The 27,442-nt window shown below is 43.6% G+C and overlaps 1 protein-coding gene across 3 annotated transcripts in view; it reads left to right on the top strand.

Annotated features, from left to right (window-relative positions):
- CPT1B (carnitine palmitoyltransferase 1B) overlaps positions 1-27,442 on the top strand; it is an 83,670-nt gene that overhangs the window by 25,488 nt on the left and 30,740 nt on the right. For all 3 annotated transcript variants that reach the window (XM_030215769.1, XM_030215770.1, XM_030215768.1), the window contains exons 2-8: positions 2,552-2,712; positions 5,959-6,098; positions 11,431-11,602; positions 17,345-17,446; positions 22,062-22,199; positions 22,294-22,371; positions 23,749-23,856. In XM_030215769.1, the coding sequence (XP_030071629.1) occupies positions 2,572-2,712; positions 5,959-6,098; positions 11,431-11,602; positions 17,345-17,446; positions 22,062-22,199; positions 22,294-22,371; positions 23,749-23,856 (879 nt within the window). In that variant the 5' untranslated portion in view covers positions 2,552-2,571. The remainder of the gene's footprint in view (positions 1-2,551; positions 2,713-5,958; positions 6,099-11,430; positions 11,603-17,344; positions 17,447-22,061; positions 22,200-22,293; positions 22,372-23,748; positions 23,857-27,442) is intronic.

A 27,442-nucleotide genomic window follows, 5' to 3' on the forward strand; every position in this document is an offset into this window, starting at 1 on the left:
TCTCAAGGGGACGTGTTTGAGGCGGGACTTGGGCGTTCCTAAGACTTGGATGTCTTTGAGCGATAATGGAACAAAGCAAAGACATCCAGAACTAAAACTTGGACGTTTTCACCTAGACCTGTTTTTATTACGAATAAGGCACAAAAAAGGTGCCAGGAATGACCAGATGACCTCCCGTTACTCCCCCTGTGGTCACTAACCCCCTCCCGCCCTCAAAAAACATGATTAAAAATATTACTTGCCAGCCTCAGATGTCATACTGAGGTCCATTACAGCGCTTTCAGGTCCCTGGAGTAGTTTAGTAGTAGATGCAGTGCACTTCAGACAGGTGGACCCAGGCCCATACCCCCCCTACCTGTTACACTCGTGGAGGAAACAGCAAGCCCTCCAAAACCTTCCAGAAACCCTCTGTACCCACATATAGGTGCCCCCTTCACCTGCAAGGGCTATGGTAGTGGTGTACAGTTGGAGGTAGTGGGTTTTGGGGGACTCAGCACACAAGGTAAGGGAGCTGTGTACCTGGGAGCAATTTATGAAGTCCACTGCAGTGCCCCCTAGGGTGCCCAGTTGGTGTCCTGGCATGTGAGGGGGGCCAGTGCACTACGAATGCTGGCTCCTCCCATGACCAAATGGCTTGACTTTGGACGTTTTAGACTTGGATGTCTTTATGTTCGAAAATGGCTGAAAATCAAAGACGTCCAAATTGCAAAACTTCCAAATCCAAGTATGTCCGTGGTATTTTCGAACACAAAAGATGGATGTCCATCTTTTTCGAAAATGACCTTTTTCCCCGCCTCCGAATTTGGACGTTTTACAAAGGCGTCCAAATTCCAACTTAGACGTTTCTTTCGAAAATGCCCCTCAAAGTCATCTGATAACCCTGATGACATCGATGTGAAGGGTATTAAGAGCTGGCTTCTGGCGTGTGTTAACTGCTTCAGATTAAGTTTTAGGCCTGAAATGAGAAATGTTATCAGTGTGTTCCAATAAACTGTGATTAAGTGAGAAATATAGTGCCTTCCAATAAACTGTGATTACTGCATAGATTAAAACCGTTACTTGATGTCAGACTTTTGCTGTGCACCATAGTCATTTATTGTTCCTTTAGTGGATTATTGTAAATCACTATACATCATTTTCCCAGATACTTTAGAAGCAATACAGTTGAAGTAATGCACATCGTTTGGCTTTTGCATTGACTATCAGTTGGATGTTGTGTGCAGTGAAAAACGCTAGTAATTTATCTTTTAAGGCTCTACATTTTATGGCACCTTATTGCAGGCAGTAATTTTCCCATTATAGGTAAGGTCAACTCTTTTTTGAGCTGAGCCAAGCCACGGCATTTGCAATTACTGATCTAATTACTGAGTGGAGGAGTAGCCTAGTGGTTAGTGCAGTGAACTTTGATCCTGGGGAACTGAGTTCGATTCCCACTGCAGCTCCTTGTGATTCTGGGCAAGTCACTTAACCCTCCATTGCCCCTGGTACAAAATAAGTACCTGAATATATGTAAACTGCTTTGAATGTAGTTGCAAAAACCTCAGAAAGGCGGTATATCAAGTCCCATTTCCCTTTCCCTATTTGAGATTCTAGATGGAATGTTGCTACTATTGGAGATTCTACATGGAATCTTGCTATTCTTCTAGCAACATTCCATGTAGAAGCCTGCCCTTGTAGATCAGCAACGCGGCTGCACGTACGTCAGACTCACAGAAACAGAACCCTGCACGGCCGCATTGCTGATCTGCAAGGGCAGACTTCTACATGGAATGTTGCTAGTGGAGGAGTAGCCTAGTGGTTAGTGCAGCGGACTTTGATCCTGGGGAACTGAGTTCGATTCCCACTGCAGCTCCTTGTGACTGTGGGCAAGTCACTTAACCCTCCATTGCCCCTGGTACAAAAAATAAGTACCTGAATATATGTAAACCGCTTTGAATGTAGTTGCAAAAACCTCAGAAAGGCGGTATATCAAGTCCCATTTCCCCTTAATATGGAACTCAGCCTTACATTTGACTTTCTTTCAGGAAGTTAAAAAAAATCCTTTTTACGCAGGGTGTTTGCTGAGGGAGTTTGGAGCGAATTTAGGTGTGCTTGAAAATTTAATTATATTAATATAACGAGGTCTTGTCTAACTATTCTGTGTTAATACCTTTAGAATACATGATGGATTATAGATTTTAAATCAGATTTAGTTCATTACATATGGCATCTTATATAATCAGGAGGAGAGATCTGTTACTGTATCTAGGTAGTACAGAAAGTGAGAGAAATAACTTAAAATCTCATTGCATGAATTGCCACTTCCTTAGCGTCCCTCCGGACCGGACCAGGATTGGACTGATGGGTTGTGCTCGCCTACCAGCAGGTGGAGACTGAGAAAATACTGGTCCGGTCCGGAGGGACTAAAGGAAAGCAAATTAGCAGGTAAGATCTAATTTCTCCTTAAACTGCCACCACTGTATATAGCTAATTCAAATGCTTGATTCATAGCAAATGTCAGGAAGTGGCCCAGTTTATTTATTTGTAATGGCGTTCCCTTTCTCCTCCCCAGTTGGCTGCTTACTTACCAAGATGGCGGAAGCACATCAAGCAGTTGCCTTCCAATTCACAGTGACTCCAGATGGGTTTGATTATCACCTGAGTCGTGAGGCTCTGAAACATATATACTTCTCGGAGGTAACTGCATGGAGAAAACGTTTCATTCGTTTTAAGGTAAGATGGTTTTAAGTAACTGTTCCGTTATTGTCTTTGCTCCACCACCTTTGTTTCATACATTATTTCCTCTTATGATCTCAGTTTCTCCCCTCCCCCCCCTTTTTTTTTTAACTAATTCCATCCTACCATGTTTCATGTGTTCCTCTACTGTTTTTTTCTCTCCCACCTATAGGGATAATTTGTAACAGGTGTAAATGATCCTCCCCTCCGCCTGAGGGTCCTCGGGATCTCCCCTTCACCCTTGCTGCCCAACCTCCTGGTTCACTGCAGTCCACAGGGCAGGGTTCCAAGAAATCAACTTCAAAGCAAACTAACAAGTTCTTTATTTTGCTTGGGATCCAACAGTCCAGCAGTGCAAAAAGACACAATACTTGAATCAACAGAAAACGTCACAATTCCCCCTGTTGCTCCTCTCAGGGGTACAAACACAGCAAGAAGAAAAAACAACTTTTAACTCCCAGGCTTCCAGCACCCAGCTGGGTTCCTTTCAGACAGTTTTATAGCCCTGGGTCTTCTTTCTCCCCCCCTCTCCCTTGGGAGGGGGCACACCACTGCAAGCAGTTCAAAAAAACAAACAAACACAGTTCTTGAGGTTTCAGCACAAAGCTCAAACCCCTTCAACTTCTTTTAGGCTTTTTAGCCACAGTTCACACTCCACCTTCTTCCTGCTGGGCTCAGCCCACTCCGAGAAAATCTCTCATCCCTCTTCAGCCAGAACTCTTTAAACTCACAGTTCAATCACAGCCTGAGCTCTGGAAAATGAAAAGGCCCCACCCATCTGGGTCACTCTCTCTAAGCACTGACCCATCCTCCCACATGACCTTTCCTCTTTCCTCTCTTAGCCCAGTTACCATACCATGAAGTTACCTGGTCCCTTATTTTGTTACCTAAGGAGTGAGCCCAGGCTGAGAGGTCCATAGGCTCTTCCTCGCTCTCCTCTCTTTCTCCCTGCCCAGCTTCTTGATACTCCATGGGCTCCCCGTCCCACCCACTTTGCAGCTGTTCCTCTTTCCCTTGATTACCCTGCAGGGGCACCACCCTTTCCTTGTTAGAGTTCTCCCCCTGTGCCTGCTGGGGAAGGTAATCTCTGTTCCAGGCTTTTCCCCGAGGTTGCTGGGAAATGTAGTCTCTTCCTCTCCTCCATTTTACAGGGGTCACGACCCTTTCTCTGCTCTCTCTCGGGGAATGCTGGGTAATGTAGTCCTTTTCTCTCCACCCTTTTCTAGGGGGCTTTACTACCTTTCTCGCTCTCTGGGGATGGAATGGAGGCAAGGCTCTATTCTGCCTACGTCTGCTCGTGAGCCTCCCCCCTTCTTCCTCTTCCACTTCCATCTTATCTACCCCCCAGGTCCTCTCCTTCACACAGGGCACCTATAAAAAAGCAAATACATTTGAAAAAAACTCCAATTTTTATTGTATTTTTTATTCCTGTTTTTACAAATGCTCAGCAAAGTGCACAGGGGTGGAAGTGAACCAAGTCCAAATGACCAGGCCAAAACACAGTAGTAAGAGCACAAATGCTCAATCATTTCATAACCCTTTGTACTAGAACTTTTCTTTTTGCTGAAAAAAACCTGTTTGTTTTTCATTCGATATTGAGTTTTATATGACATTTGTCATTTTTCTTTCCCCTCATTTTGCTCTTTTAATATATTTACTTCACTCGTCTTATGGACCGTACTCTACATCCTGATACGGTGGGCTTTATTTTTTTGATGTTGTAACAGTTGTACACAGGACTGCACACATTGACTTGAGTCTACTATAACTCCCAAATACTGCCTAGCCCAGTTTAATGCTTTGAGTTCTATTTTTTCCTTCCTAAGGGGTATGTTTACTAAGGTGCGTTAGCGTTTTTAATGTGCCTGTAAATTTAAGGCACGTTAAACGCTAGCACGCCTATACATTTCTATGTGCGCGTTAGTGTTTTACGCACATTAAAAATGCTAACGCACCCATAGCTTCCCTTAGTAAACCTAGCCCTAAGTGTCGTAAATGGCATAAGTCCTTGTTGAATTCCATCCTGTTTATTTCTTAGAATTTCTAAATTTTGTCAAGATGATTGCATTGTTTGTGAAGCCAAGAATGGATTTCTTCCTGACTTGGTGGTATTTATTTTTTATTCAAGCCATTAAGAGAAATGTTTAATACCACCAGTTTAAACAGACTCCGGAACACAACTTAATATTGAAGAATTGATACTCACTCTTTGAATGTCTTTCTAGCCAGTAATCCATTTGCCTTATATTATAGTCCCAGTGTAAGTGTGACAAAAGTAGACGCCTATAATGAAACCTGGCACATACACACAGCAAAAAATACAAATAACAGTACAGGATTTGGACACAGTCTAAAGCCTTACTGGAACTTGATGGGTTACCGGTCTCTTTAAGGCATACCCCTCTGTCACAGAACAGAATTGATATAGGTTTTCATTTTCAAAGCACAAAGACTTAGTTACATAGTAACATATGTAACTTTGTAAGTCATGTGCTTTGAAAATGAGCCTCATAATTTCCTAAATTCATGGTCTTAATTCCTTTTGTTACCTTTTAATTGCTTACAGATTGGTTATTAGCTGATTAGGTTCTGATATCTTTTCAGCTACTGAAATCGAAGTAACTGGTCTTTCATTTTCAAGTTTTCTAGGACCTCACTTGTTCTCTGTTAGTTCCCAAATGTAATTACAAATTTACCTGCGGTAACATGTCAATTTAAGTACCGTAAAGTATTGAGGCCTGCAAGTATGAAAGTATCTGACTTACTTTTTCAGTGTGGGCTCCTATTTCTGACGTAGTGTGGTTTGTTATCCTCAAATATACTTAAAGCATGATTGGAGCATAAATAACTCAATAGTAACCGCAAGGAGGAGAGACCTTTGAGATGGGCATAAGAATGGGAGTAGATGTACATATGGAAGAAATAAACCTTTGCCCAAGTACACGAAACAGTGTATATAATTCATAAATAAGCTAAGGCAACTAGTGATGAGCCTATTCACGTTAGGCATGGAAGGTTTATATTTTTGAGTTCTTTAGGTAGTACAGTTTCTCCAGGCACAAGAATCCTTTCTGTAAGCCTGGCCAGTGATGCTGTCTTTCATTCTGTCCATATTTCTGCATAATTTTTTTTGTTTTTTGCTTTTTCTCTGCCTCCCTGTACATTTGTCCCCCCCCCCCCTCTTTTTTTTCTTCATATCTTTTGTTGTTCCTCCCCTGCTTCTTTTTATCCCTTCACCCGCAGAACGGTATTCTCACAGGTGTGTACCCCGGTAGCCCCTCCAGCTTGATGGTGATAGTTGCAGCATCGATGGGTTCCTTATATGCAAAGATTGACCTGTCTATGGGGATGATTGACCGCATCAAAGCTATCCTTCCAGCAAGGTGAGTGGTGTCTGCGTGCTGAGAGCCAATCCCCTAGTTGGGTCTAAATAAGTGTACGAGAAGCAGGAACACTAGTGAGGCCAGCTATGTGTGAAAAGTATAAATTATGGTAGGCTGAATAACGGCACTTGTAACATAGTAGATGACGGCAGAAAAAGACCTGCACGGTCCATCCAGTCTGCCCACGATAAACTCATATGTGTATACCTTACCTTGATTTGTACCTGTCTTTTTCAGGGCACAGACCGTAGAAGTCTGTCCAGCAGTATTTCCCGCCTCCCAACCACTAGCCCCGCCTCCCATCACCGGCTCCGGCACAGACCCCGTTTAAGTCTGCCCTCCCCCATCCTAGCCTCTCAACCACCAACCCCTCTTCCCCCCGCCACCCAATTTCAGCTAAGCTTCTGTGGATCCATAGCTGAAATTGGGTGGCGGGGGGAATGTGAATGGACAATTCTATGAAGTATATGCTAAGTTACCCACATTCTAAAAACGGCATATGTGTGTGTAAAAGCCAAAATTCTGCCTAAGAGTTCTGTAAATATGCATATACCTTACACAGTAACCAACACTAGGCTAACAATAATAAATATCATGGATTGTATGAAAACCAATATCTCTTTTCTGCCCGATTTCACAAATGAACCTCAGTAGTGTCACACACGGTATTTACTCAACCAGTGAGCATTACACTCTAACTTCATTGGTTTTTCTAATTGTTTCCTCCTTATGATTTATGTTTGAATAGTTAAAAATGTTTTAGTCATGTTATAAAGTTTCTTCACAAATGTCAGCTTGACTGATATTGAGGGGGTCTTTTACAAAGCATCATTAAGCCCAAGACGGGCTTACCAAACGCTAAATTGGGACTACCGCTGGCCCAACGTGGCTTCCGGCAATAGTTCTGCCCCGAGCGCACGCCATTTCCAGGGGGAAAAAAACCCCCCCAGAAATAACTTGCGCGGCGATAACCTGGCGGTAATTGGACAACACACACTGTTTCATCACTGGTATCCCAGTTTTATTTACTTCCTCTATACCAGAGGTACAGATGGTTTTAGCCCCCCACCCCCACCCTACCCTTGCAAATCTCCTGACAAAGTGACTCTGCATGTGGATCCCTCTCCTAGGGTTCTGCTGTTTACATGTCAAGCTGTGTTTCAGGAATGCCTCATTTCTTCTCCCTCATTCCCATTTCAGTCCTCTCCTCCTTTCATCCTCCCAACCTCTCAGCACTTTAATAATCTACCTTTCAGTCTCTCCCCGTTTGCCTTTTTCCTTCTTACAGTCTCTATACTTTCTCCCCCACTCTGTCCCCTCTCTTGATATTCTACCTCTGTACCATCTTTTTTTATCCCACTTGTCCCCGGACAACACCTCACAAGCTTTTTTTTCCCCCCCCTGAATTTAGTTTTTTGTTTTCAGAAAAGACATTTGTTTTTCTGTTTGTCCTGTTTGTTTATTATTGACTCCTTTGTATTGTTTAATGTGATCTGTTGTAATCCACTGACCTCCAACCCCTGCTTTTGACAGCCCAGACCTGTCAAACAAGTGCAGGAGGATTCAGGCACAATCCTCCTGCACTTTTCCCTATGATCAGAGATAATAGTGTGCTTAAATTTGCTCGTGGGGCTTTTGATCATCTGCACCTTAGTATAGTATAGTAATGGTGTCTAGGCTCAGATCTTTTTGCATTACCGAAGAGACATATCTCAGTTCACTGAGAGTCAATAGTACATTGTATTTCAGGTTCCCATTTGCATTGGTAAAGAGCCCTTTCTGTGTAATGTGTGACTAAGCATAAAATAAAATGTTAACATTAACGCTGCCCACTTGCACCTTTTAAATCTCCTCTAATTCAATGAGGAGTGTTATTTAAAAAAAAAGTGTTAGAATGGAAATGTAGTACTTGAATTAGAGGGAATAATGGTACTGTAGTTTTTGCATAGAGTTCTTGGAGTCGCTTTGCCTAGAGCAATATTTCATCTTCATTACATAAGTACATAAGCAATGCCATACTGGGAAAAGACCAAGGGTCCATCGAGCCCAGCATCCTGTCCACGACAGCGGCCAATCCAGGCCAAGGGCACCTGGCAAGCTTCCCAAACGTACAAACATTCTATACATGTTATTCCTGGAATTTTGGAGTTTTCCAAGTCCGTTTAGTAGCGGTTTATGGACTTGTCCTTTAGGAAACCGTCCAACCCCTTTTTAAACTCTGCTAAGCTAACCGCCTTCACCACTTTCTCCGGCAACGAATTCCAGAGTTTAATTACACGTTGGGTGAAGAAAAATTTCTCCGATTTGTTTTAAATTTACTACACTGTAGTTTCATCGCATGCCCCCTAGTCCTAGTATTTTTGGAAAGCGTGAACAGACGCTTCACATCCACCTGTTCCACTCCACTCATTATTTTATATACCTCTATCATGTCTCCCCTCAGCCGTCTCTTCTCCAAGCTGTATAGCCCTAGCCTCCTTAGTCTTTCTTCATAGGGAAGTCGTCCCATCCCCGCTATCATTTTAGTCGCCCTTCGCTGCACCTTTTCCAATTCTACTATATCTTTCTTGAGATGCGGCGACCAGAATTGAACACAATACTCAAGGTGCGGTTGCACCATGGAGCGATACAACGGCATTATAACATCCTCACACCTGTTTTCCATACCTTTCCTAATAATACCCAACATTCTATTCGCTTTCTTAGCCACAGCAGCACACTGAGCAGAAGGTTTCAGCGTGTTATCGACGACGACACCCAGATCCCTTTCTTGGTCCGTAACTCCTAACGTGGAACCTTGCATGACATAGCTATAATTCGGGTTCTTTTTTCCCACATGCATCACCTTGCACTTGCTCACATTAAACATCATCTGCCATTTAGCCGCCCAGTCTCGTAAGGTCCTCTTGTAATTTTTCACAATCCTGTCGCGATTTAACGACTTTGAATAACTTTGTGTCATCAGCAAATTTAATTACCTCGCTAGTTACTCCCATCTCTAAATCATTTATAAATATATTAAAAAGCAGCGGTCCTAGCACGGACCCCTGAGGAACCCCACTAACTACCCTTCTCCATTGTGAATACTGCCCATTTAACCCCACTCTATTTGGTTATAATCCAGGGATTCTCAACACAGTCCTCGGGTCACACCTAGCCAGTCAGGTTTTCAGGATATCCACAGTGAACAAGCATGAGAGACATTTGCTTGCATTATCTTTATTATATGCAAATCTCCGTCATGCCTGTTCATTGTGGATATCCTGAAAACTAGACTGGCTGGACGTGTCCTGAAGACTGGGTTGAGAACCACTGGCACAGTCCAATGGAATCTTTGTGGCTCCTTTGTATTTGGGCAAGTACTTTAGGCTTTAAACCTACTAGACTCAAAAGAGTGCATTCCAAATGTGGGTCGATCATGTATATAGGGGGTGCTGGAGTGACCGGGATCTGGGACCTATAGTAGCAAATTTCTGTTGCTGATATCCTTTACATAATAGAGCGAGAAGAAAAAAATTATAGTTAAGTCTGGTGTTGATGCCCCTGTACAAGTCGTTGGTGAGGCCCCACCTGGAGTATTGTGTTCAGTTTTGGAGGCCGTATCTTGCTAAGGATGTAAAAAGAATTGAAGCGGTGCAAAGAAAAGCTACGAGGATTTGCGTTACAAGACATATGAGGAGAGACTTGCGGACCTGAACATGTATACCCTGGAGGAAAGGAGGAACAGGGGTGATATGATACAGACGTTCAAATATTTGAAAGGTATTAATCCGCAAACGAACCTTTTCCGGAGATGGGAAGGCGGTAGAACGAGAGGGCATGAAATGAGATTGAACGGGGGCAGACTCAAGAAGAATGTCAGGAAGTATTTTTTCACGGAGAGGGTGGTGAATGCTTGGAATGCTCTCCCGCGGGAGGTGGTGGAGATGAAAACGGTAACGGAATTCAAACATGCGTGGGATAAACATAAAGGAATCCTGTGCAGAAGAAAGGGATCCTCAGGAGCTTAGCCTAGAATGGGTGGCAGAGCTGGTGGTTGGGAGGCGGAGCTAGTGTGGGCAGACATATACGGTCTGTGCTGGGGCTGGTGGTTGGGAGGGGGGACTAGTGCTGGGCAGACTTATACGGTCTGTGCCAGAGCCGGTGGTGGGTGGCAGGGATAGTGCTGGGCAGACTTATACGGTCTGTGCCAGAGCCGGTGGTTGGGAGGCGAGGATAGTGCTGGGCAGACTTATACGGTCTGTGCCAGAGCCGGTGGTGGGTGGCAGGGATAGTGCGGGGCAGACATACGGTCTGTGCCAGAGCTGGTGGTTGAAAGGCGGGGTTCGTGGTTGGGAGGCGGGGATAGTGCTGGGCAGACTTATACGGTCTGTGCCAGAGCCGGTGGTGGGTGGCAGGGATAGTGCAGGGCAGACATACGGTCTGTGCCAGAGCTGGTGGTTGGGAGGCGGGGTTGGTGGTTGGGAGGCGGGGATAGTGCTGGGCAGACTTATACGGTCTGTGCCAGAGCTGGTGGTTAGGAGGCGGGGTTGGTGGTTGGGAGGCGGGGATAGTGCTGGGCAGACTTATACGGTCTGTGCCAGAGCTGGTGGTTGGGAGGCAGGGTTGGTGGTTGGAAGGCGGGGATAGTGCTGGGCAGACTTATAAGGTCTGTGCCAGAGCTGGTGGTTGAGAGGCCGGGTTGGTGGTTGGGAGGCGGGGATAGGGCTGGCCAGACTTATACGGTCTGTGCACTGAAGAGGACAGTACAAATAAAAAAGTAGCACATATGAATTTATCTTCTTGGGCAGACTGGATGGATCGTGCAGGTCTTTTTCTGCCGTCATCTACTATGTTACTATGATTCAATAACATTGTAAACTGCCTGGATGTCGATTGGCAGTATGTCAAATTAATGTAAAACTTGAAACTTGTATCCTAAACTTTTAGGAACCTTTGTCCCAAAGCTAAAATATTGGGGTTTATTGCTGAATGAGAGCAGGTTTTATCTGTGACGGATACCCTGGAGTTGAAAAGGAGTGAACCTAATGTACAAGAGTCATACTTGAGTTGGCCATAAAATTATGTAATTCTATAATGATTTTAAAGCAATTCGTATGAAAGATACTGTGTGCTGCAAAACTGAATTGCGTAGTGATTTGGAGGGAGGGAGGTGGGCCTTACTCTATCTATAGGAAGTGCATATTTCTCCGATTGCCTACATTAAGGTGATATGTATGTGTGAATGAAAGCTGAGATAAGGGATCATGGCAGATTAGAAGTGATTTTTTTGTTTTATAATCAGTTGCAAACTGTGACTTTGATGCCTGATTTCTGTTTGTTCTCATTTTAGGAGTTTTCTAAGCCCTCTCAGCAAAACCCTGATCAGTGCAACACTCTTCTCTACAGGGGTCTGGCTGTGTGGCATCTTCGTTTTCCGGAGGACCATGAAACTGCTACTCTGCTACCAAGGCTGGATGTTTGAGCCACACGGCAAGAGGAGTTTAAGCACTAAAATTTGGGCGGTAAGATGTTGTGGTGGACAGTCAAAATCTTTCCTTCCATTTTGTAGCTTCCCACTAGTCCAGAACCTGTGGGATAGTTGTGCCCATCAACCAGTCCAGGTCCTCGGTATTTACGTAGACAAGCAGTAAGAATAAACTCAGAATAAACAGAATAATCTTAAAGCAACTCGCTAACCTAACACTAACCAGATGAGGAAACGTGTGGGCCTCTCTCATTTCTGGAAAACTTGTAGAGAACAAGAGATAATGCAAAAAAAGCATCATGTCACCTTTCATGGTGCTTCCTGCATATCTTTTGTTCTCTACAAGTTATCAAGAGATGAGAGAGGTCCACACGTTTGCTCATCTGGTTAGTGTTAAGTTAGTGAGTTGCTTTATGATTATTCTGTTTATTCTGAGTTTATTCTTACTGCTTGTCTAAGTAAATACTGAGGAGCTGGACTAGTGGTTTAGACCCTACTATCCCTCGGGTTCTGAAATAGTGGGAAGCTACATAATGGAAGGAGAAATTTAGGTCTCCCCTGACAATTTTCTGTCCCTTAGTTCTTCCCACTATTCCGGAGGCCTGAAGTTTCTGAGAAGTTTAGTCAGTGCAAAGTAACGAGTCAGATATCTCAGAAACCTCGGGCAGGCCTCTGGAATAGAGGAACAACTAATGGAAAGAAAATTGGTAGGTAAGACCAAATTTCTCCTTCCATTACGTAGCTTCCCACTAGTCCGGAACCTGTGGCATGTCCAATAGCAATCCCTAGAGCGGGTGGGATCCTGGTGCCGCTGCCCTGAGGACCAAAGCCCTAAAACTGGCTTCCAAGTGTGCAGCAATACCAACTCTGTAGTGCTTGACAAAGGTATGCAGTGTCGACCACATCTCTGCCCAGGATGTCATTGCACACCTCGTAGAATGAGCTTGCAAGGCCTGAGCCTGCTTCCCTGCAAGTAGATAAGCCGACATGATAGTGTCCTTCAGCCATCTAGCAATTGTGGGTTTGGAAGCCATGAGGCAAAGCCTCTGTGTACCAAAAAGCACAAACAGTCTGCCCTATTTGTGAAACTCATTTGTGACTTCCAGATATCTAATGAAATGCACACATCGAGAAACTTGAAGGAAGAAAACTGAGCCTCTTCGTCCTATCTGTGAAAAGACAGAAGCTCCACACATTGGTTGAAATGAAATGCTGATACCACTTTCGGAAGAAAAGAGGGAACCATCCACAGGGAGACCCCCCACCTTCGAAAAGCGAAGAAAGGGATCCTGACAACAGAAGTCTGAAGCTCTGAAACCCTACATGCCGACACAACAGCTACCAAGAGTGCTGTGTTCAGTGTAAGATCTTTCAAGGAGGCCTTCTGGAGTGGTTCAAAAGGAGGTTTCTGAAGAGCCTGAAGGATTAAAATTAAGGTTCCACTCTTGACACAGCGTACGGGAAGCTGCAAGCGGCCAGCTTCCCACAAGAATCGAAGGATATCTGGGTGAGTCGCAGGAGACATCAACTATAGTTGCCCCTGAAAACAGGCCAAAGCCTCAACCAGAACTTTTAGAGAACCCAACGCCAATCGTGTCTAAGACCTGCTTTCAGAAACACTAGGATGTGTATGATTTGAGCAGAGAAGGGAGATTAGTCTGCCCTCACTACACTGGCCCTTGAATGGCCTCCACGCCCTTCCGTAAACCATGAATGTAAAGTTTTTCCGAGCCTGAAGCAAGGTAGCAGGGACCGAATCAGAATAACCTTTTCATCCCAACCAACCCCTTGCAATGGCCAAACCTTAAGACTAAAGGGGTGCAGATTCTCCAGGAGCACCAGACCTTGCTTCAATAGGCTGGGTACCTGTGGAAGATGGAGAGAACCCCTGTCCAGCAGTCAGGTCCACGTACAGTGGCCTCCGCAGCCAATCTGGGGCTACAAGAATTATTCGATCCCAGTGCAATGTGATCCTTTTCAACACACAGCCTGTCATGGGCCAAGGACGAAAGACATAAATTAGATGTGCCTTTGGCCAGGGCTGCATATGGCACCAATCTCCATCAAGCACTTTTGCATTCCTTTTTGTTGCTATCGAGTCCAGAAGTGGAGACCCCCCCCCCCCCCATCAGTCCACTATCAGCTGAAACGCCTGGTTGGATAATTCCATTCTCTTGGGTCCAAAGGGTACATGCTGAGAAAGTCCGCCTCTACGTTCAAGGACCCCATGATGTGAGCTGCCGACAAGTAGAGATTTTTTTCTTCCCAACTCATGAGGGAGGCTGCTTCCACCACCATTGGATGACTGTGAGTCCCGCCTTACTTGTTGATACAAGCCACCGCTGTGGCTATTTCCCCCAGTTCTTTCATTAAGTTACTGAGATCTCCAAATAGCCACTTGCACCGAAAAGGTGGTTTAACTAACTAGACATGACTGACGCTACATCCGCTGCCCAATACCACAAGCAGAGTTGCTGACGGACTGTGACAGACAAAATACTGCAGGCCATAGCTTGTAACGGGTCATAAATAGTATCTGCCAAGTAGGCCAACCCAGCTTCCAGCTGGACGTTATGGCATCTGTCTTGTGTTTCTGACTGCTGATACCACTTCAGGCATGCTCTTGTCTTGAACGAGCTGCACACTGTCGCTTGAAGGCTCAAAGAGGCAACTTCAAAGGCTTGGTTCAGCGAGCCTTCTAGCTTCCTGTCCTGTAGGGCCTTTAGGGCAAGGCCCCCTTCCATCGGCAAGATGGTCATTTTAGTCACCGCCGTCACCAGGGAGTCCACCCTGGGAAGCTGCAATTTATTTTGCTTCTCCGGAACTAATGGGTGGAGACAAGCCGTGGGTCTTCCCATTCTCAGCCCCGCGTCTGGTGAGACCCATTCTGCTGTTATCGGGTCCTGAATGTCTGGATGCATCAGGAAAGTCTTAGGACATCCCTTTTTTTTTCTTTTTCCATGATCGAAGATGGAACTCCTGATGCCGAAGCAGAAGCACTGCCAGTGCCCCAGAAATAAGAGTTCTGAGCTGCTGTTTTATGAATCAGCCTCTGTACTTTCAGATTATCCCCTTCCTCAGGAGGGAGCTCTCCCTGTAATTACTCTTTCAATGATGATTCTGAATAGACAGAAGCCACATCAGATAGGAGGGAGAAGCAGCGGTAGCCTCATTCTCCCACTCTTGGAGGTCTAAATGAGATCTCTTAGGAGCCGGAGGGTCGGTGGAGCGAGAAACTGAAGCACCTTGCAGCAACTCTGACTGTCCCTGCTTCAGTAAATAGGCCTGGTGTAAGAGTAATTTAAACTCCCGATTTAGCTGAATGCTCTGTTGGGCCCTGCGGCTGTGCTACACACTTGATTAGACAGAGGCTGCTCCTCACTGCCAGTCAGCCCTGATAAAATGGCCCTGTTTCTGCACTCTCTTGCATCATACTACACCCCGGCCATGCCAGAGAGCCCGAAGACCCTGGCATAGTCGGGTGCTGTGCCAAATCTGAAGATACGCTGCCGCCGACCGTTTCCTCCGCACCCTGCAGGATTCCTGGCTTGCACGCACTGCAGTGCCCTGACGCTGGCCGGCGGGTCCCATAGTGGAAACACCGCTTAACTGTCTCCATGGGAGTCGCCATTCACCCTGACTGTCACAAGTGCAGCACAGCATGTCCGAAGTGGTGAGTCAGGATCCTTCCCCATGCACCAGCTAGGACTTGCAGCCCTCTAAGTGTTTCCAAGTTGGACAACTGCTGGCCTGCTTCCACTCCCCACCCCCTCCAAGCTCACAATATCTATAAGCCTTACCACAGATGAGAGAGGCTCAAGACTGACGCTCTGTTTCACACTTTCCAGCAAACCTCTTTCTTTTTCTTTTTTTTTTTGAGGTGGTTGTGCTGGAAAAGGAGATCTCCATAGGAAACAGGGGGGAGGTGAAGGGACGGAAGAAGTAAATTTGAGGAGCAGCAGAGACAGGGATTTAAAGACCTCCAGATATGACTCTGCAGATTCAAGCCATCTGCGGTAACTGGGCAGTAATTACCCAAGCATACCAAATGCCACTTGACGTGCGTCCAATACGTGCGTCCGAAAATACATTTTTATTTTGGCCGCGCGTATCGGACATGCGGCAAAAATAAAATTACCTTAAGATCCACATGGTAGCCGTGCGGTAACTCCATTTTGGCGACATTGGGCACACGTAGATGCTTACGCGGCTTAGTAAAAGGGCCCCTAAATGACTTGCCCAGTGTCACAAGGAGATGCAGAGGGAATCACACCCTGTTCCCCAAGCCACTGCACTTACCGTTAGGCTACTCCTCCATTCTGCTCTGGAGAACTGGTCATTCCCAATAACCCACCATTGGCTGATGCACAAGCTTACAAATTCATTCCAAACTGTAACTGTCAAAATCAAATTCCCTTTTGTATGCCTTTGTGTCTGGATATGTTCACTCTTAGTTTTTTGTTTTGCATGAGCTGCAGACAATATTAAATGGAATTGGGTCAGAAAGATTTAATTTGATTGAGTGTCAGCAGTCATATTTTTTAAAAGAAATACCTTATAATCTTCTGACAGTCAGCCATGGTGATTGAGAGTATTTCTGAGGCTATGGACTAAGGTTTGACATGATACAGAATTGTGATATAAATTTTCATCACAGTGCTGTGAATTGGGAACTTAATGCAGCTTTTTACTTTAAATCTTGATTGAAAATAATAAAAGCTTTATGATCATGAATTAACCACTAAGGGATCCCTTTATTAAGCTGTAGCCACCTTGCATGGATTTTTCCCATGTGCTAAGGCCATTTTTACCACAGCAATAAAACGGACAATTTCTTTTTTGTATTAATAGCCATGCACTAAAGTCATTAACACATGGCCATAAAAATAAATTACCGTATGAGCACTTACCATCACCCATTTTGTAGGCGGTAAGGATTCAGGTGGTATTCCGCCCACACTAATGTTTAGCACAGGAATGTCCACTCTCTACCCTCTGATACACCCCTTAAAAAAACATTTTTAGCACCCGGATTAGTGAGCGCTAATTTGGCAGTAACGGCAGGATGCCCTCAGGCATCCCACAGTATGCCATTTTAAGCTACATTAGGTATGCTTTAGTGCATAACAAAGCTTAGTAAAATGGCCCCTAATTACTGTATATTGAAATTAATCATGGTATAGTTGGGGGTAATAACTAAGGTGTACAGAAAGCTCATATTTTACTGCACTGCAGATTACTATAGGAGTCACTAACCTGTGGTATCTCAGTACTACAGATTAGACAAGGAAACATAAAATTCAAGCAAAAATATAAAACCATAAATAAATCACAGAAGTATAGAAAATAGTCTGAGTTCAAGGGTATTTAAACTGGACCAGGAGCAAAGCACTCAGAACCAGAGGCTGAAAAATGGGTACATCCACCTGCTGGAGACAGAATACTGAAAACTGAGCTGAGAGATCTCTAATTTGGAATCCAGTCCTATCGCCACCTACTGGTTGATTAACACAACTATTCTACAGGGTCTGGAATAGTGGGAAGGACTAGTGGAAAGAAAATTATCAGGTAAGACTTAATTTCTCATTAAATGTTTTAAGCTCCACATCATTTATCACGAAGGGTCTTTTCACGTTCTTTTGTACTCTGACAGTGGGGTTTCATGTTACCTTTTTTTTTTCTTCTTCTTGTGTCTTAGGGCTCTTGAAATCTGTGTGGCATTGTCTTGTATATCAAACTCAAACCGGTTTCTCACCCAGGTGTCTTTCCTGTGCCTCAGGGCTTTCTGAAGCTGATGTGTGGGCGTAAGCCAATGCTGTACAGTTTCCAGTCATCTTTGCCTAGCCTGCCAGTACCCAGTGTTTCACAGACAATCCAGACAGTAAGTGACTATACTGTATAGTACTAAGTATCTTCCTTTTGTCTGCGAAGCAGACTATGTAACTAAAAGGACTCCAGTCTCTGAGAGGAGTAAGGTTAACTGTCTCCATGTTAAAAAAAAAACACAAAAAACCCTCTTTGTATGAGGTATAGGGAGCTGCTTGTCATAAGAGGAATTGGAATAATAGCTACCCTTTGAGTGAGCAGGAGCTTTTTTACTAAATTAGTAGGGCAAGGGTCTCCCTTTTTTATGTGAAAATGTTTGTCCAACAGAACACAATTGAACATACAGATAAATACATTCTACAATACATGCTAGAATTAGAGGTGGGGAAACCATGGTCCTCAAGCCAGTGGCATAGCCAAGGGTGGGCCCAGGCCCACCCACTTTGGGCTTAGGCCCACCCAGTAGCAGCACACCTATGATGTGGCTGGCAGGGATCCCTAAACCACACCAGCCGAAAACTCCCTCCTGCATACCTTGTAAATAGCAGATCTTCGCCTGCAGCCAGCAGCAACTGATACATACTGCTCACACCGGCCCCACAGCCTTCCCTCTGATGTATTCCCACCTATGCGGAAACAGGAAGTTGCATCAGAGGGAAGGCTGTGAGGCCAACATGAGCAGTGTGTATTAGTTGCTGCTCGCTGCCGGTGAAAGTCTGCTATTTAAAAGGTTAGGGGGATGTCTGAGAGACCATATGGTATAAAGGTGAGAGAGAGAGAGACCAAAGCACTTGTAGGATAGGGCAGAGTTCTTCTGCCCACCCATATTGGGCCCAGGCCCACCCAAAATTGGGTATCTGGCTACGCCCCTGCCTCAAGCACCACAACTCAGTTGGATTTTCAAGATTTCCACAATGAATATGCATGAGATCCATTTGCATACAATGAAAGCAGTACATGCAAATCATTCATGCATATTCATTGTGGAAATCTTGAAAACCCAACTGGGTTGTGGCCCTTGGACCATGGTTGGTAAGAGTCACTGTCATCAGAATAAAGTCATTTTATGGGTTATGGAATAGATACTTGTCAGATAGTTGCAAATAACTAAAAAAAAAATACATTTCCGGTGTTATGGTGATCACATTGAGTTTACTGTAATTGTTTGTTGTGGCGTGCACAATAAAGCGGTTTACAATAAAAAAAACAAATGTAAAAAGCTTGAAAAAGACCTACAATAGATAGAAAAGTGAAATAGAACCACCTTTATGAAAAAATTCATCCAAAGCAGTGTATAGCTTGGCATAGAACTTTAGTTTTGTTAAACAGTATAACAATAGTAAAATGAGCAAACAGAAGCATAGTGGTTTACAATATATAATTGAAAACAGAAAAGAAATACAGTATTACAGTATAGATCAAAGAATATTCCCTTTTTTCACAACTGCCTACTATGATCCAGTCACCTGGACTGCAACCCCTGCCAAATCCAGTAGTAAATATGGGTTAGCTTCCACTAAAAGCATCCATGAAAAAGGGCTTTAGATCTCACTTAAAACTGGATAAGAAGATTCCGTCCTCAGAACTACACTACTACTACAAATCATTTCTATAGCGCTACCAGTCGTACGCAGCGCTTCACAATTGAACATGAAGAAAGACAGTACCTGCTCAAAAGAGCTTACAATCTAAATCAGGACAGACAGACAGGACCAATAAGGATAAGGGTAGAAGGACACATAGGAATGATTCTAAATGGAATGTTGCTACTATTGGAGATTCTAGATGGAATGTTAATGTTGCTGTTCCGCTAGCAGCATTCCATGTAGAAGCCTGCCCTTGCAGATCAGCAACACGGCCGCGCAGGCTTCTGTTTCTGTGAGTCTGACGTCAGACTCACAGAAACAGAAGCCTGCGCGGCCGTGTTGCTGATCTGCAAGGGCAGGCTTCTACTACTACTACTATAAATCATTTCTATAGCGCTACCAGTCGTATGCAGCGCTTCACAATTGAACACGAAGAAAAGACAGTCTCTGCTCAAAAGAGCTTACAGTCTAAATCAGGACAGAAAGATGGTTCCAAAGCGAAGGTCCATGGACACTAAACATAAAATACTGGATTTTATCCAAATGAATTTGCTTGAATGAGTGTATTATGAGAAAATTTCGATCAGTTGATCTAAGAGCTCTAGAAGGAAAGTTTATGCTATTAACAAGTGAGAGAGAAAAGATGGAAGTCTCGTTATAAATTTTATGAACTCTCCTCCAAACTCACTACCTGTTCTCTGATCCTTTTCCCATACATCTACTCAGCTTTCAGCTCTATTTATCCTACTGTCCTCCTTTCCATCTGTCATATATTTAGTCTGTTACTTTCCACTGCACCTTTTACTGATGTCACACATGTTATAATTGCATCACTTTTCTAAAAAGAAAACTCCTTCACTGGACCTTACCTGCCCTTTCATCCATCTCCCTCCCTCCCTTCACATCCAAGCTACTTGAATGTGCTGTTCACCATTGCTGTTTTGACTTTCATCTCAAACTATTCTTGATTCCCACTGCAGCCCCTCGTAATACTGGGGAAGTCACTTCACCCTCTATTTCCCCAGGTACAAAATAAGTACCTGAATATATAAACTGCTTTCTTTGTAACCACAGAAATGCAGCATATCCCCTTCGCTCTTTCTTTCCAGAGACTTTGCCAGAGTCTCCAGTGACCTGTTCCTGGCTGGGTCCAGTGAGCTTTTTACTCGGTCTTCATATTTCTTGACCTGTCTGCTGCTGTTGACACTAACAATCACCACCTACTCCTTGATATGCTGTCTTCACTTGGATTTTGGAACGTTTAGTTTTCTTCTTATCTCTTCCATCATGCTTTTAGTGTATGCTCTGGTGGAGCCTTCTCCACTGCTATCCCACCATCAGTCGGCGTACCTCTTCTCTCTCTGTATTTGTTCCCTTGGTTTTCTTTTTAAAATTATGTTAATATTTTAAATTGGTGTAAAGCACATAGATCATCTTGATTATGCTGTATATCATCAAGTATAATAAAATTAAAATTTCAGATCTCCTCTCATGGTTTTTAGTACCATCTTTAGATCAAGAGTCATTGGTGTAGCTTTCTACACTTTAAAATTTCACCAGAAATTCAGGCCTTCTCATCTGGCATTACAGCCTGGATGTCCCGCTGCCTTCTGAAGCTGAACATTGCCAAGACCGAGTTTCTTTATCGTCCTCCTAAACCAGGGCTTTCAACCCAGTTCTTGGGACTCGCCTAGCCAGTCAGGCTATTTACCTGTTTAATACCCATGTTTTAATCATTCCCATAATAAATGAAATTTCCTAATCTAATATTGTTCTGTTTTGTCTTGAATAGATTTGTAAGCTCATTGAGCAGGGATGGATTCCTATGGATTAGGAATTGGTTATTGGACAGAAAACAGAGGGTAGGGTTAATTGCCATTTTTTTCAGTGGAGGAGGGTGAATAGTGGAGTGCCACAGGGATCTGTACTGGGACTGGTGCTATTTAACATATTTATAAATGATCTGGAAAATGAAACCACGAGTGAGGTGATTAAATTTGCAGATAACACAACTTATTCAAAGTTGTAAAAACACATGCGGATTGTGAAAAATTGCAGGAAGACCTTAGGAAACTGGAAGACTGGGAGGCATATTTTCTATGGTACTTTGGAAGGCTAAGTGCTTTGAAAATATGCCTCTGGGTATCCAAATGGTAGATGAAATTTCCTATGGACAAATGCAAAGTGATTCACATTGGGAAGAATAATCCGAGTCATATGTAGCTGATGCTGAGGTCCACTTTGGGGGGTCAGCACCCAAGATAAAAATTTAGGTGTCGTAGATAATATGCTGAAATCTTCTGCCCAGTGTGTGGCAGTGGCCAAGAAAGCAAACATGATGCTAGGAGTTATTAGGAAAGGGATGGTAAATAAGACCAAGAATATTATAATGCCTCTGTATCGCATCATGGTGCGACCTCACCTTGAGTATTGCATTCAGTTCTGGTCGCTGTATCTCAAAAAAGATATAGCGGAATTAGAAAAGGTTCAAAGAAGAGTGACCAAAATGGTAAAGGAGATGGAAATCATCCTTTTTGAGGAAAGGCTAAAGAGGTTAGGGCTCTTCAGCTTGGAAAAGAGACGGCTGAAGGGGGATATGATTGAGGTCTATAAAATCCTGAGCGGTGTAGAATGGATAAAAGTGAATCGATTTTTCACTCTTTCAAAAAGCACAAACACTAGGAAACACTCATTGAAATTACATGGAAATACTTTTAAAAGAAATAGGAGGAAATAACTTTTCATGCAAAGAATAGTTAAGCTCTGGAACTCACTGCCAGAAGATGTGGTAACAGCAGTTCACATATCTGGGTTTAAAACAGGTTTGTACAAGTTCCTGGAGGAAATATCCGTTGTCCGCTATTGAGATAATGGGGGAAGCTACTGCTTTCCCTGGGTTTGGTAGCATTGGAATGCTGCTGCTGTTTGGGTTTCTGCCAGTTAAATTGTGACCTGGTTTGGCCACTGCTGGAAGCAGAATACTGAGCTAGATGAACCAGTGGTCTGAACCAGTATGGCTATTCTTGTGTTCTTACTGTTTCATGATAGTGTGATCTGTCCTTTTTGTTTTTCTGTTGCTCTTAGTACCTGGAATCTGTTCGCCCTTTGCTGGATGATAAAGAGTACGACAAGATGGCAAAGCTGGCCAAGGAGTTCCAGGCGAAGACAGCACCTCGGTTACAGAAGTACCTTGTCCTCAAATCTTGGTGGGCTGCCAACTATGTACGTACTATCCCCTCTCTTTGAGAAAAGGATGTTATTCCTTTGAATGAAACTTCTGTTGAAGATGTTTGATTTATTAACCTTTGATTGGTAGGTGAGTGACTGGTGGGAGGAGTATATCTACCTTCGTGGTCGGGGACCAATCATGGTGAACAGCAACTATTATGCTATGGTAAGTAGATGAGATCTAGTTGGGGTCAGAGCTAAGGGAGAGAACAGCAGATAGCCAAGGAGAAAGATTAAGCCAAGAAACAGACACTTAAAGGAAGAAAAGAGGGACCGTGAACTCGGGGGAGAGAGGCATAATGTTATGAGACTGGGGTATGGAGGATAATTGAGGGAAGCGCAGAGAATAGCATAGTATGAATTGCTATGCTTCAGAGCTAGCAATATAGAAAGCATTAATTGGCAATATGTGGAGGATTGGCAATGCACGCTCTCTGAGGGCGCAGAGGATTGACAGAACATCTTCTCCCTTTCACTCACGTAAAGCAATTCTTACGAAGATTGAGCAGTATGTGTTGCCTTGTGTAGAGACAGAGTAGCTTGTTGGATCATGGTACAGCAGACTGGCATTTTGTGCTTCTGTGAGTGTGAGCTCGGATGGCAATCTGCATTTATTTTACTTTAGGCTCATAAAAACAGGGCATTATCTGCCATTAAATGATTTTGTTCAGTAAAACCCTCTTGTTGTTCAGTTGCACATAGGGTTACAAACTGGTTCCAGGGTTGCCCAGCAAGGTTGATTTATTCTTGGGTTTACCTCTTTGCATGCAAGAACATATAAAGGGCAATTCTATAATCTGGGCACCTTGATTTACATTCCCCTTTGCTGTGTAGATTATTAGCACTTACTTATTAAGGGCCTCTTTTATCAAAACCGCAATAGCTGTCCCCAGTGCAATAATGCAGACAAAACCCGTTCACTTTGAACGGGCTCCGTTGGCATTGCCATGCAGGAACTAGCGCGGCTTGATAAAAGTGTGGATTTACCTGCAAATGTGCCAGTGGGGCACCTGAATTCTATTTTGTACTAGGTGGTACGTAAATGCAAGTGGGGTGTACATATGGGCAGGGCTCCCATTTACACATACAACTTACATAAAACTGTAAGTTACGTTCAACCCCTGCTGCATTTAGGCCAGCTCTTACTGGTATAACTATGGGCATGCAACTGTCAGGTTATGCTGGTAGTCTAATATTGGCACCCAGGTGCTGTTTATAACATAAGCTCAGGGTGCAAAAATGGTAATGCCGAGTTGAAGAATTTCTCCCCAAGCTCTGATTTCTCAATTGCATTCCTTAAGAAAAGCAAGAGCACAAGTCCATGCATCCAGTGAGGCAAACCTAGGCCTGAATCAACCATGTCGGGCAAATCTACAGCCAGGTGGCTCATATATTAAAGATAAAGTAATCCATGAATTTCACATAATTCAAACATTGGTATCTTTTGATACCTGGCTCTTTTTTTTATGTGTGCGTGTGGTGGTGGGGGGAGGTGTTGCGTGATTGATGTTAAGATCTAATATTACATTTCTCCATCTTAAAGGATTTTTTGTATGCAACTCCCTCCTCCTGTCAGGCCGCACGGGCTGGGAATGCTGTCCATGCCTTCATAATGTATCGTCGCAAACTAGACCGGGAACAAATTGCACCTGTGAGTCTGCTATATAATTGCACTATTTGTTTCAGTAATTTAATGTAATACTAAGAACAGACAAAGTTGTAGGATTGATAGATATAATTTATTCTAAGCACAGTACAAATTATATATCAGTATTGATGGCAGTGAACATGATAACTATAATGAGTGAAAATTATGCTGATAGTTTGTAAAACCGATGATTCTAGCAAGACGGTAGTTTGAATAAGCAAACTTTCACTGAGCTTTTCACATTTTAGGCCACTGATTCACAACTTTTGCAATCTAAAAGCTGCCGGGTAGCCTACATGAAATGGTGAACTCCATCCATTTTCCAGTGGACAGGTGTCTCCCATCACTAAAATAACCCTTCCTTCTGGCACAGATGGCACCTTTACTAGCTGTTTCAGTTGTGGGGTCTCAATTACTCTCCCATCTTTTGAGGTACTCCCTCCTATTGTTGAGAGAAATTAGTAGGACAGGGTAAACAAACTTGGACTACCAGCACTCCTGTTACATGTGACCTGAAGGGGTATAGATGCCAGTGATGTCAGCTGGGCACTTTTCCCAAGCACTAAATTCAGCAAAACAGAAATTGGCCATTATGTAGCTTCCCACTATTTCAGATCCTGTGGTATGGTTGTGTAGCTCATTCGTGGCAAGAGCAGGCCTGAAGTGGCCCAAGGTTTCTAAGATGTATAGTCATTGTGAAGTAATGGGTCAAATAAGGACTGTCACTTTGCATGGTGCTTCTTACATATCTCTCAACATTTAAACAGCTTGTAGAGAGCAAGAGTTCCACACATTTGCTCTTCTGGTTAGGTTAGCAAGGAGTTTAAGGTTTTTGTGTTAATTCTGAGTTTCTCCTTACCGCTTGTCTATGTAAATACTGAGGAGCTAAATGGATGCCGAGAGAAATGTCTCAGCTCAGTTTTCAGTTCTCTTTCTCCATCTGCTGGTTGATAGACACAACTATACCACAGGTTCTGGATAGTGGGAAAGACTAATGGAAAGAAAATTATCAGGTAAGACCTAATTTCTCCATGAAGACAGAAAAATACCATATGGCCTGTCTGGGTCACCTTGTCCACATAAACAACAACAAAGAAGGAGTTCACAGTATAGAAGAACCAACAAACCAGAAAAGAACACCAAGGACCTCCAAGAATAAACAAGCATCAAGTCTTTATTGAAGGTCCCGATACATGCCGTGTTTCTGTATAACGCCTACATTGGGGGTCAACATAGAGATAAGTTGACTTGAGCAAAGCAGGTAAAAATTTCTATTGTGTTTTCCCTATTTACGTCACTCTACTATATTTCACCTAAAAGCATGTCACTAAGGCCGACCCCTGACGCAGACATTATGCTGTAATACAGCCCGTTTTGTGTCCTTCAGTAAAGATTTTATGCTTGAGGCCCTTGATGCTTTTTTATATATTTATTTCTGGTCGGTCTGTCCATATAAACTCCTTTCTGAGATCCTCTGCTTCTCCCACACTTAAATGTCACTGGTGATGTAGATGGTGAAAATGGTGTTGATGCATGTTGTGAAGGTGATAATCTGTAAATGATATGCAATGATAAAAGTTGAGTTGATCATGAAAGAGTCATTGAGTATGAATGCTTTTAAGGTAACGATGATGAGGATAAAACTGTCCATCTGAATATGGGGACAGTCTGTGATTAAGATTGTGTATGCGTGATGCAAGGATTTCAGATTTGTATTTTATGTCTTGTAGAACTGGCTGGGCTAAGGGCACCCTAAGGGTTTAATTTTTAAGCTAGTATTTAGCTCGTGCCTTTTTCTAGGGTGAGACCTCTTTTTGCTTTAGGCAGTGTACAGGGTATTACAGTAGTCTAGTCGTGATGTTATCATGGCATGGATCACTGAGGTCAGACTTGTCTTTTCAATATATGGAGAGAGATTTCATAGCTGCTATAGGTGTATAAAGAGGCTCTTAAGCTCATAGATAAACTGGTATGCTCCAGGGGATTTCCCATGCACGGGTGAGAGAATGACGTGTCAGTACTGGTTTAAACAAACCACAAAAGTATACTGTGCGTATCGGAGATCAGATGAAGGTAGGTGGGTTTATTTTGCATTGTCTATTGAGACACAGATATTGCTTTTTTCAGTATGTGTGTCTCAACCATAGACACACTCTCTCTTTTTTTCAGGAAATTGCTTCATTTAGTTCTAGAGATGTACCTATAACTGGTGGCAGGGACCTTTAGTTTACTGTCACAGTCGATGTGGGATATTAGACAATTATGATGCAAATGGAAGCCACCTGGGGTATAACAAACTTTACACTTGATAATGGAAAAGGCTGGTCTGTAAACCCATGGCACATTTTTGATACTACAGAGAAGGACTGTACGTTCTCCCTCCTGCACCAGACCTTACACTAGAAACGTGTGGTAGCCAAAAGCCTCGTGGTCAGTTACCCGTGCTAATACCTTGCCCATAAGTTTCAGATCATGCAGCTATTGTACTGTATCTGTACCTCTGTGGAGAGAGTTAACTGCCGCACCTGGAAGTTCATTGACGTTGTGAAGCATATATCGGCGTCCTATTTTTAGCATAACTTGGTGGCAGTTTAAGCCTATTCATATCTAGTGGGATGCCTTATGAAGGGTGCTATTCAAAGTCTTTATTTCTTTTCCATAGGACTCCAGAAAAACATAGTAATGAAATGACCAAACTGGAATCCAAGATTAAAATATTAGAACAGTAAACTATAAATAGCCAAAACAATTCGCTTAAGTATAATATGCAATTAAGTAAACACGCTGGTAAATCTATCTTTTTGCAAAAGGCCTACTATTATGAGGAAGGAAATAGTGGTCATGTTTTAGCACAATACCTAAACGTAAAAAAGACAGGGAGAGAATGAGGTGTCTTAAAACACTTGTTAATACTATGCTATATAATAAAACGCACCTCCAACATTCTGAAGCTGACTGCATGGCTGAGGCATTCCTGCTCTCTGTATCCATCTCCTGAATTGACATCACGTACTTCCGGGTTCGTCACAAGCAGAAGTGACCAACCACACGAGGTTTCTCGGCTTCAGAATGTTGGAGGTGCATTCTATTAAATAGGATTGGTCAGTTCCTTGAAGCACAGCCAGAGCTCAGCGTCCTGCACAGTAATGCTCAGACATCAGAGAGAGAGAGAGGGGGGCCTGACACGAGGGAGGGAGGGGGGCCTGACAACAGAGGCGGGGGGAGGGAGGTATCTCTGTCACACACACACTCTCTCTCTCTCTCTCTCTCTCTCTCACAGTCAATGTCTTTCTCTCTCTCTCACTCTCACACACTGTCTCTCACACACTCTATGTCTCACACTGTATCACACTCACTCTCTATGTGTCACACAGTCACTCACACACTCTCTTGGTCTCATACACTCACAGAGAGTCTGTGTCTCACACACTCTCTCGCACACACTGTATCTGTGTGAAACACACCCTCTCTCTCACACTGTGTCTCACTTACGCACTTGCACACATTCTCACACACACACTCTCTCTCACAGACACACTCGCACCCAGACTCACTCACTCACTCTCTCTCACACACACTCGCACATTCA

This window comes from Microcaecilia unicolor, chromosome 10, assembly GCF_901765095.1.
Source record: "Microcaecilia unicolor chromosome 10, aMicUni1.1, whole genome shotgun sequence".
In the NCBI taxonomy this organism is placed as follows: domain Eukaryota; kingdom Metazoa; phylum Chordata; class Amphibia; order Gymnophiona; family Siphonopidae; genus Microcaecilia; species Microcaecilia unicolor.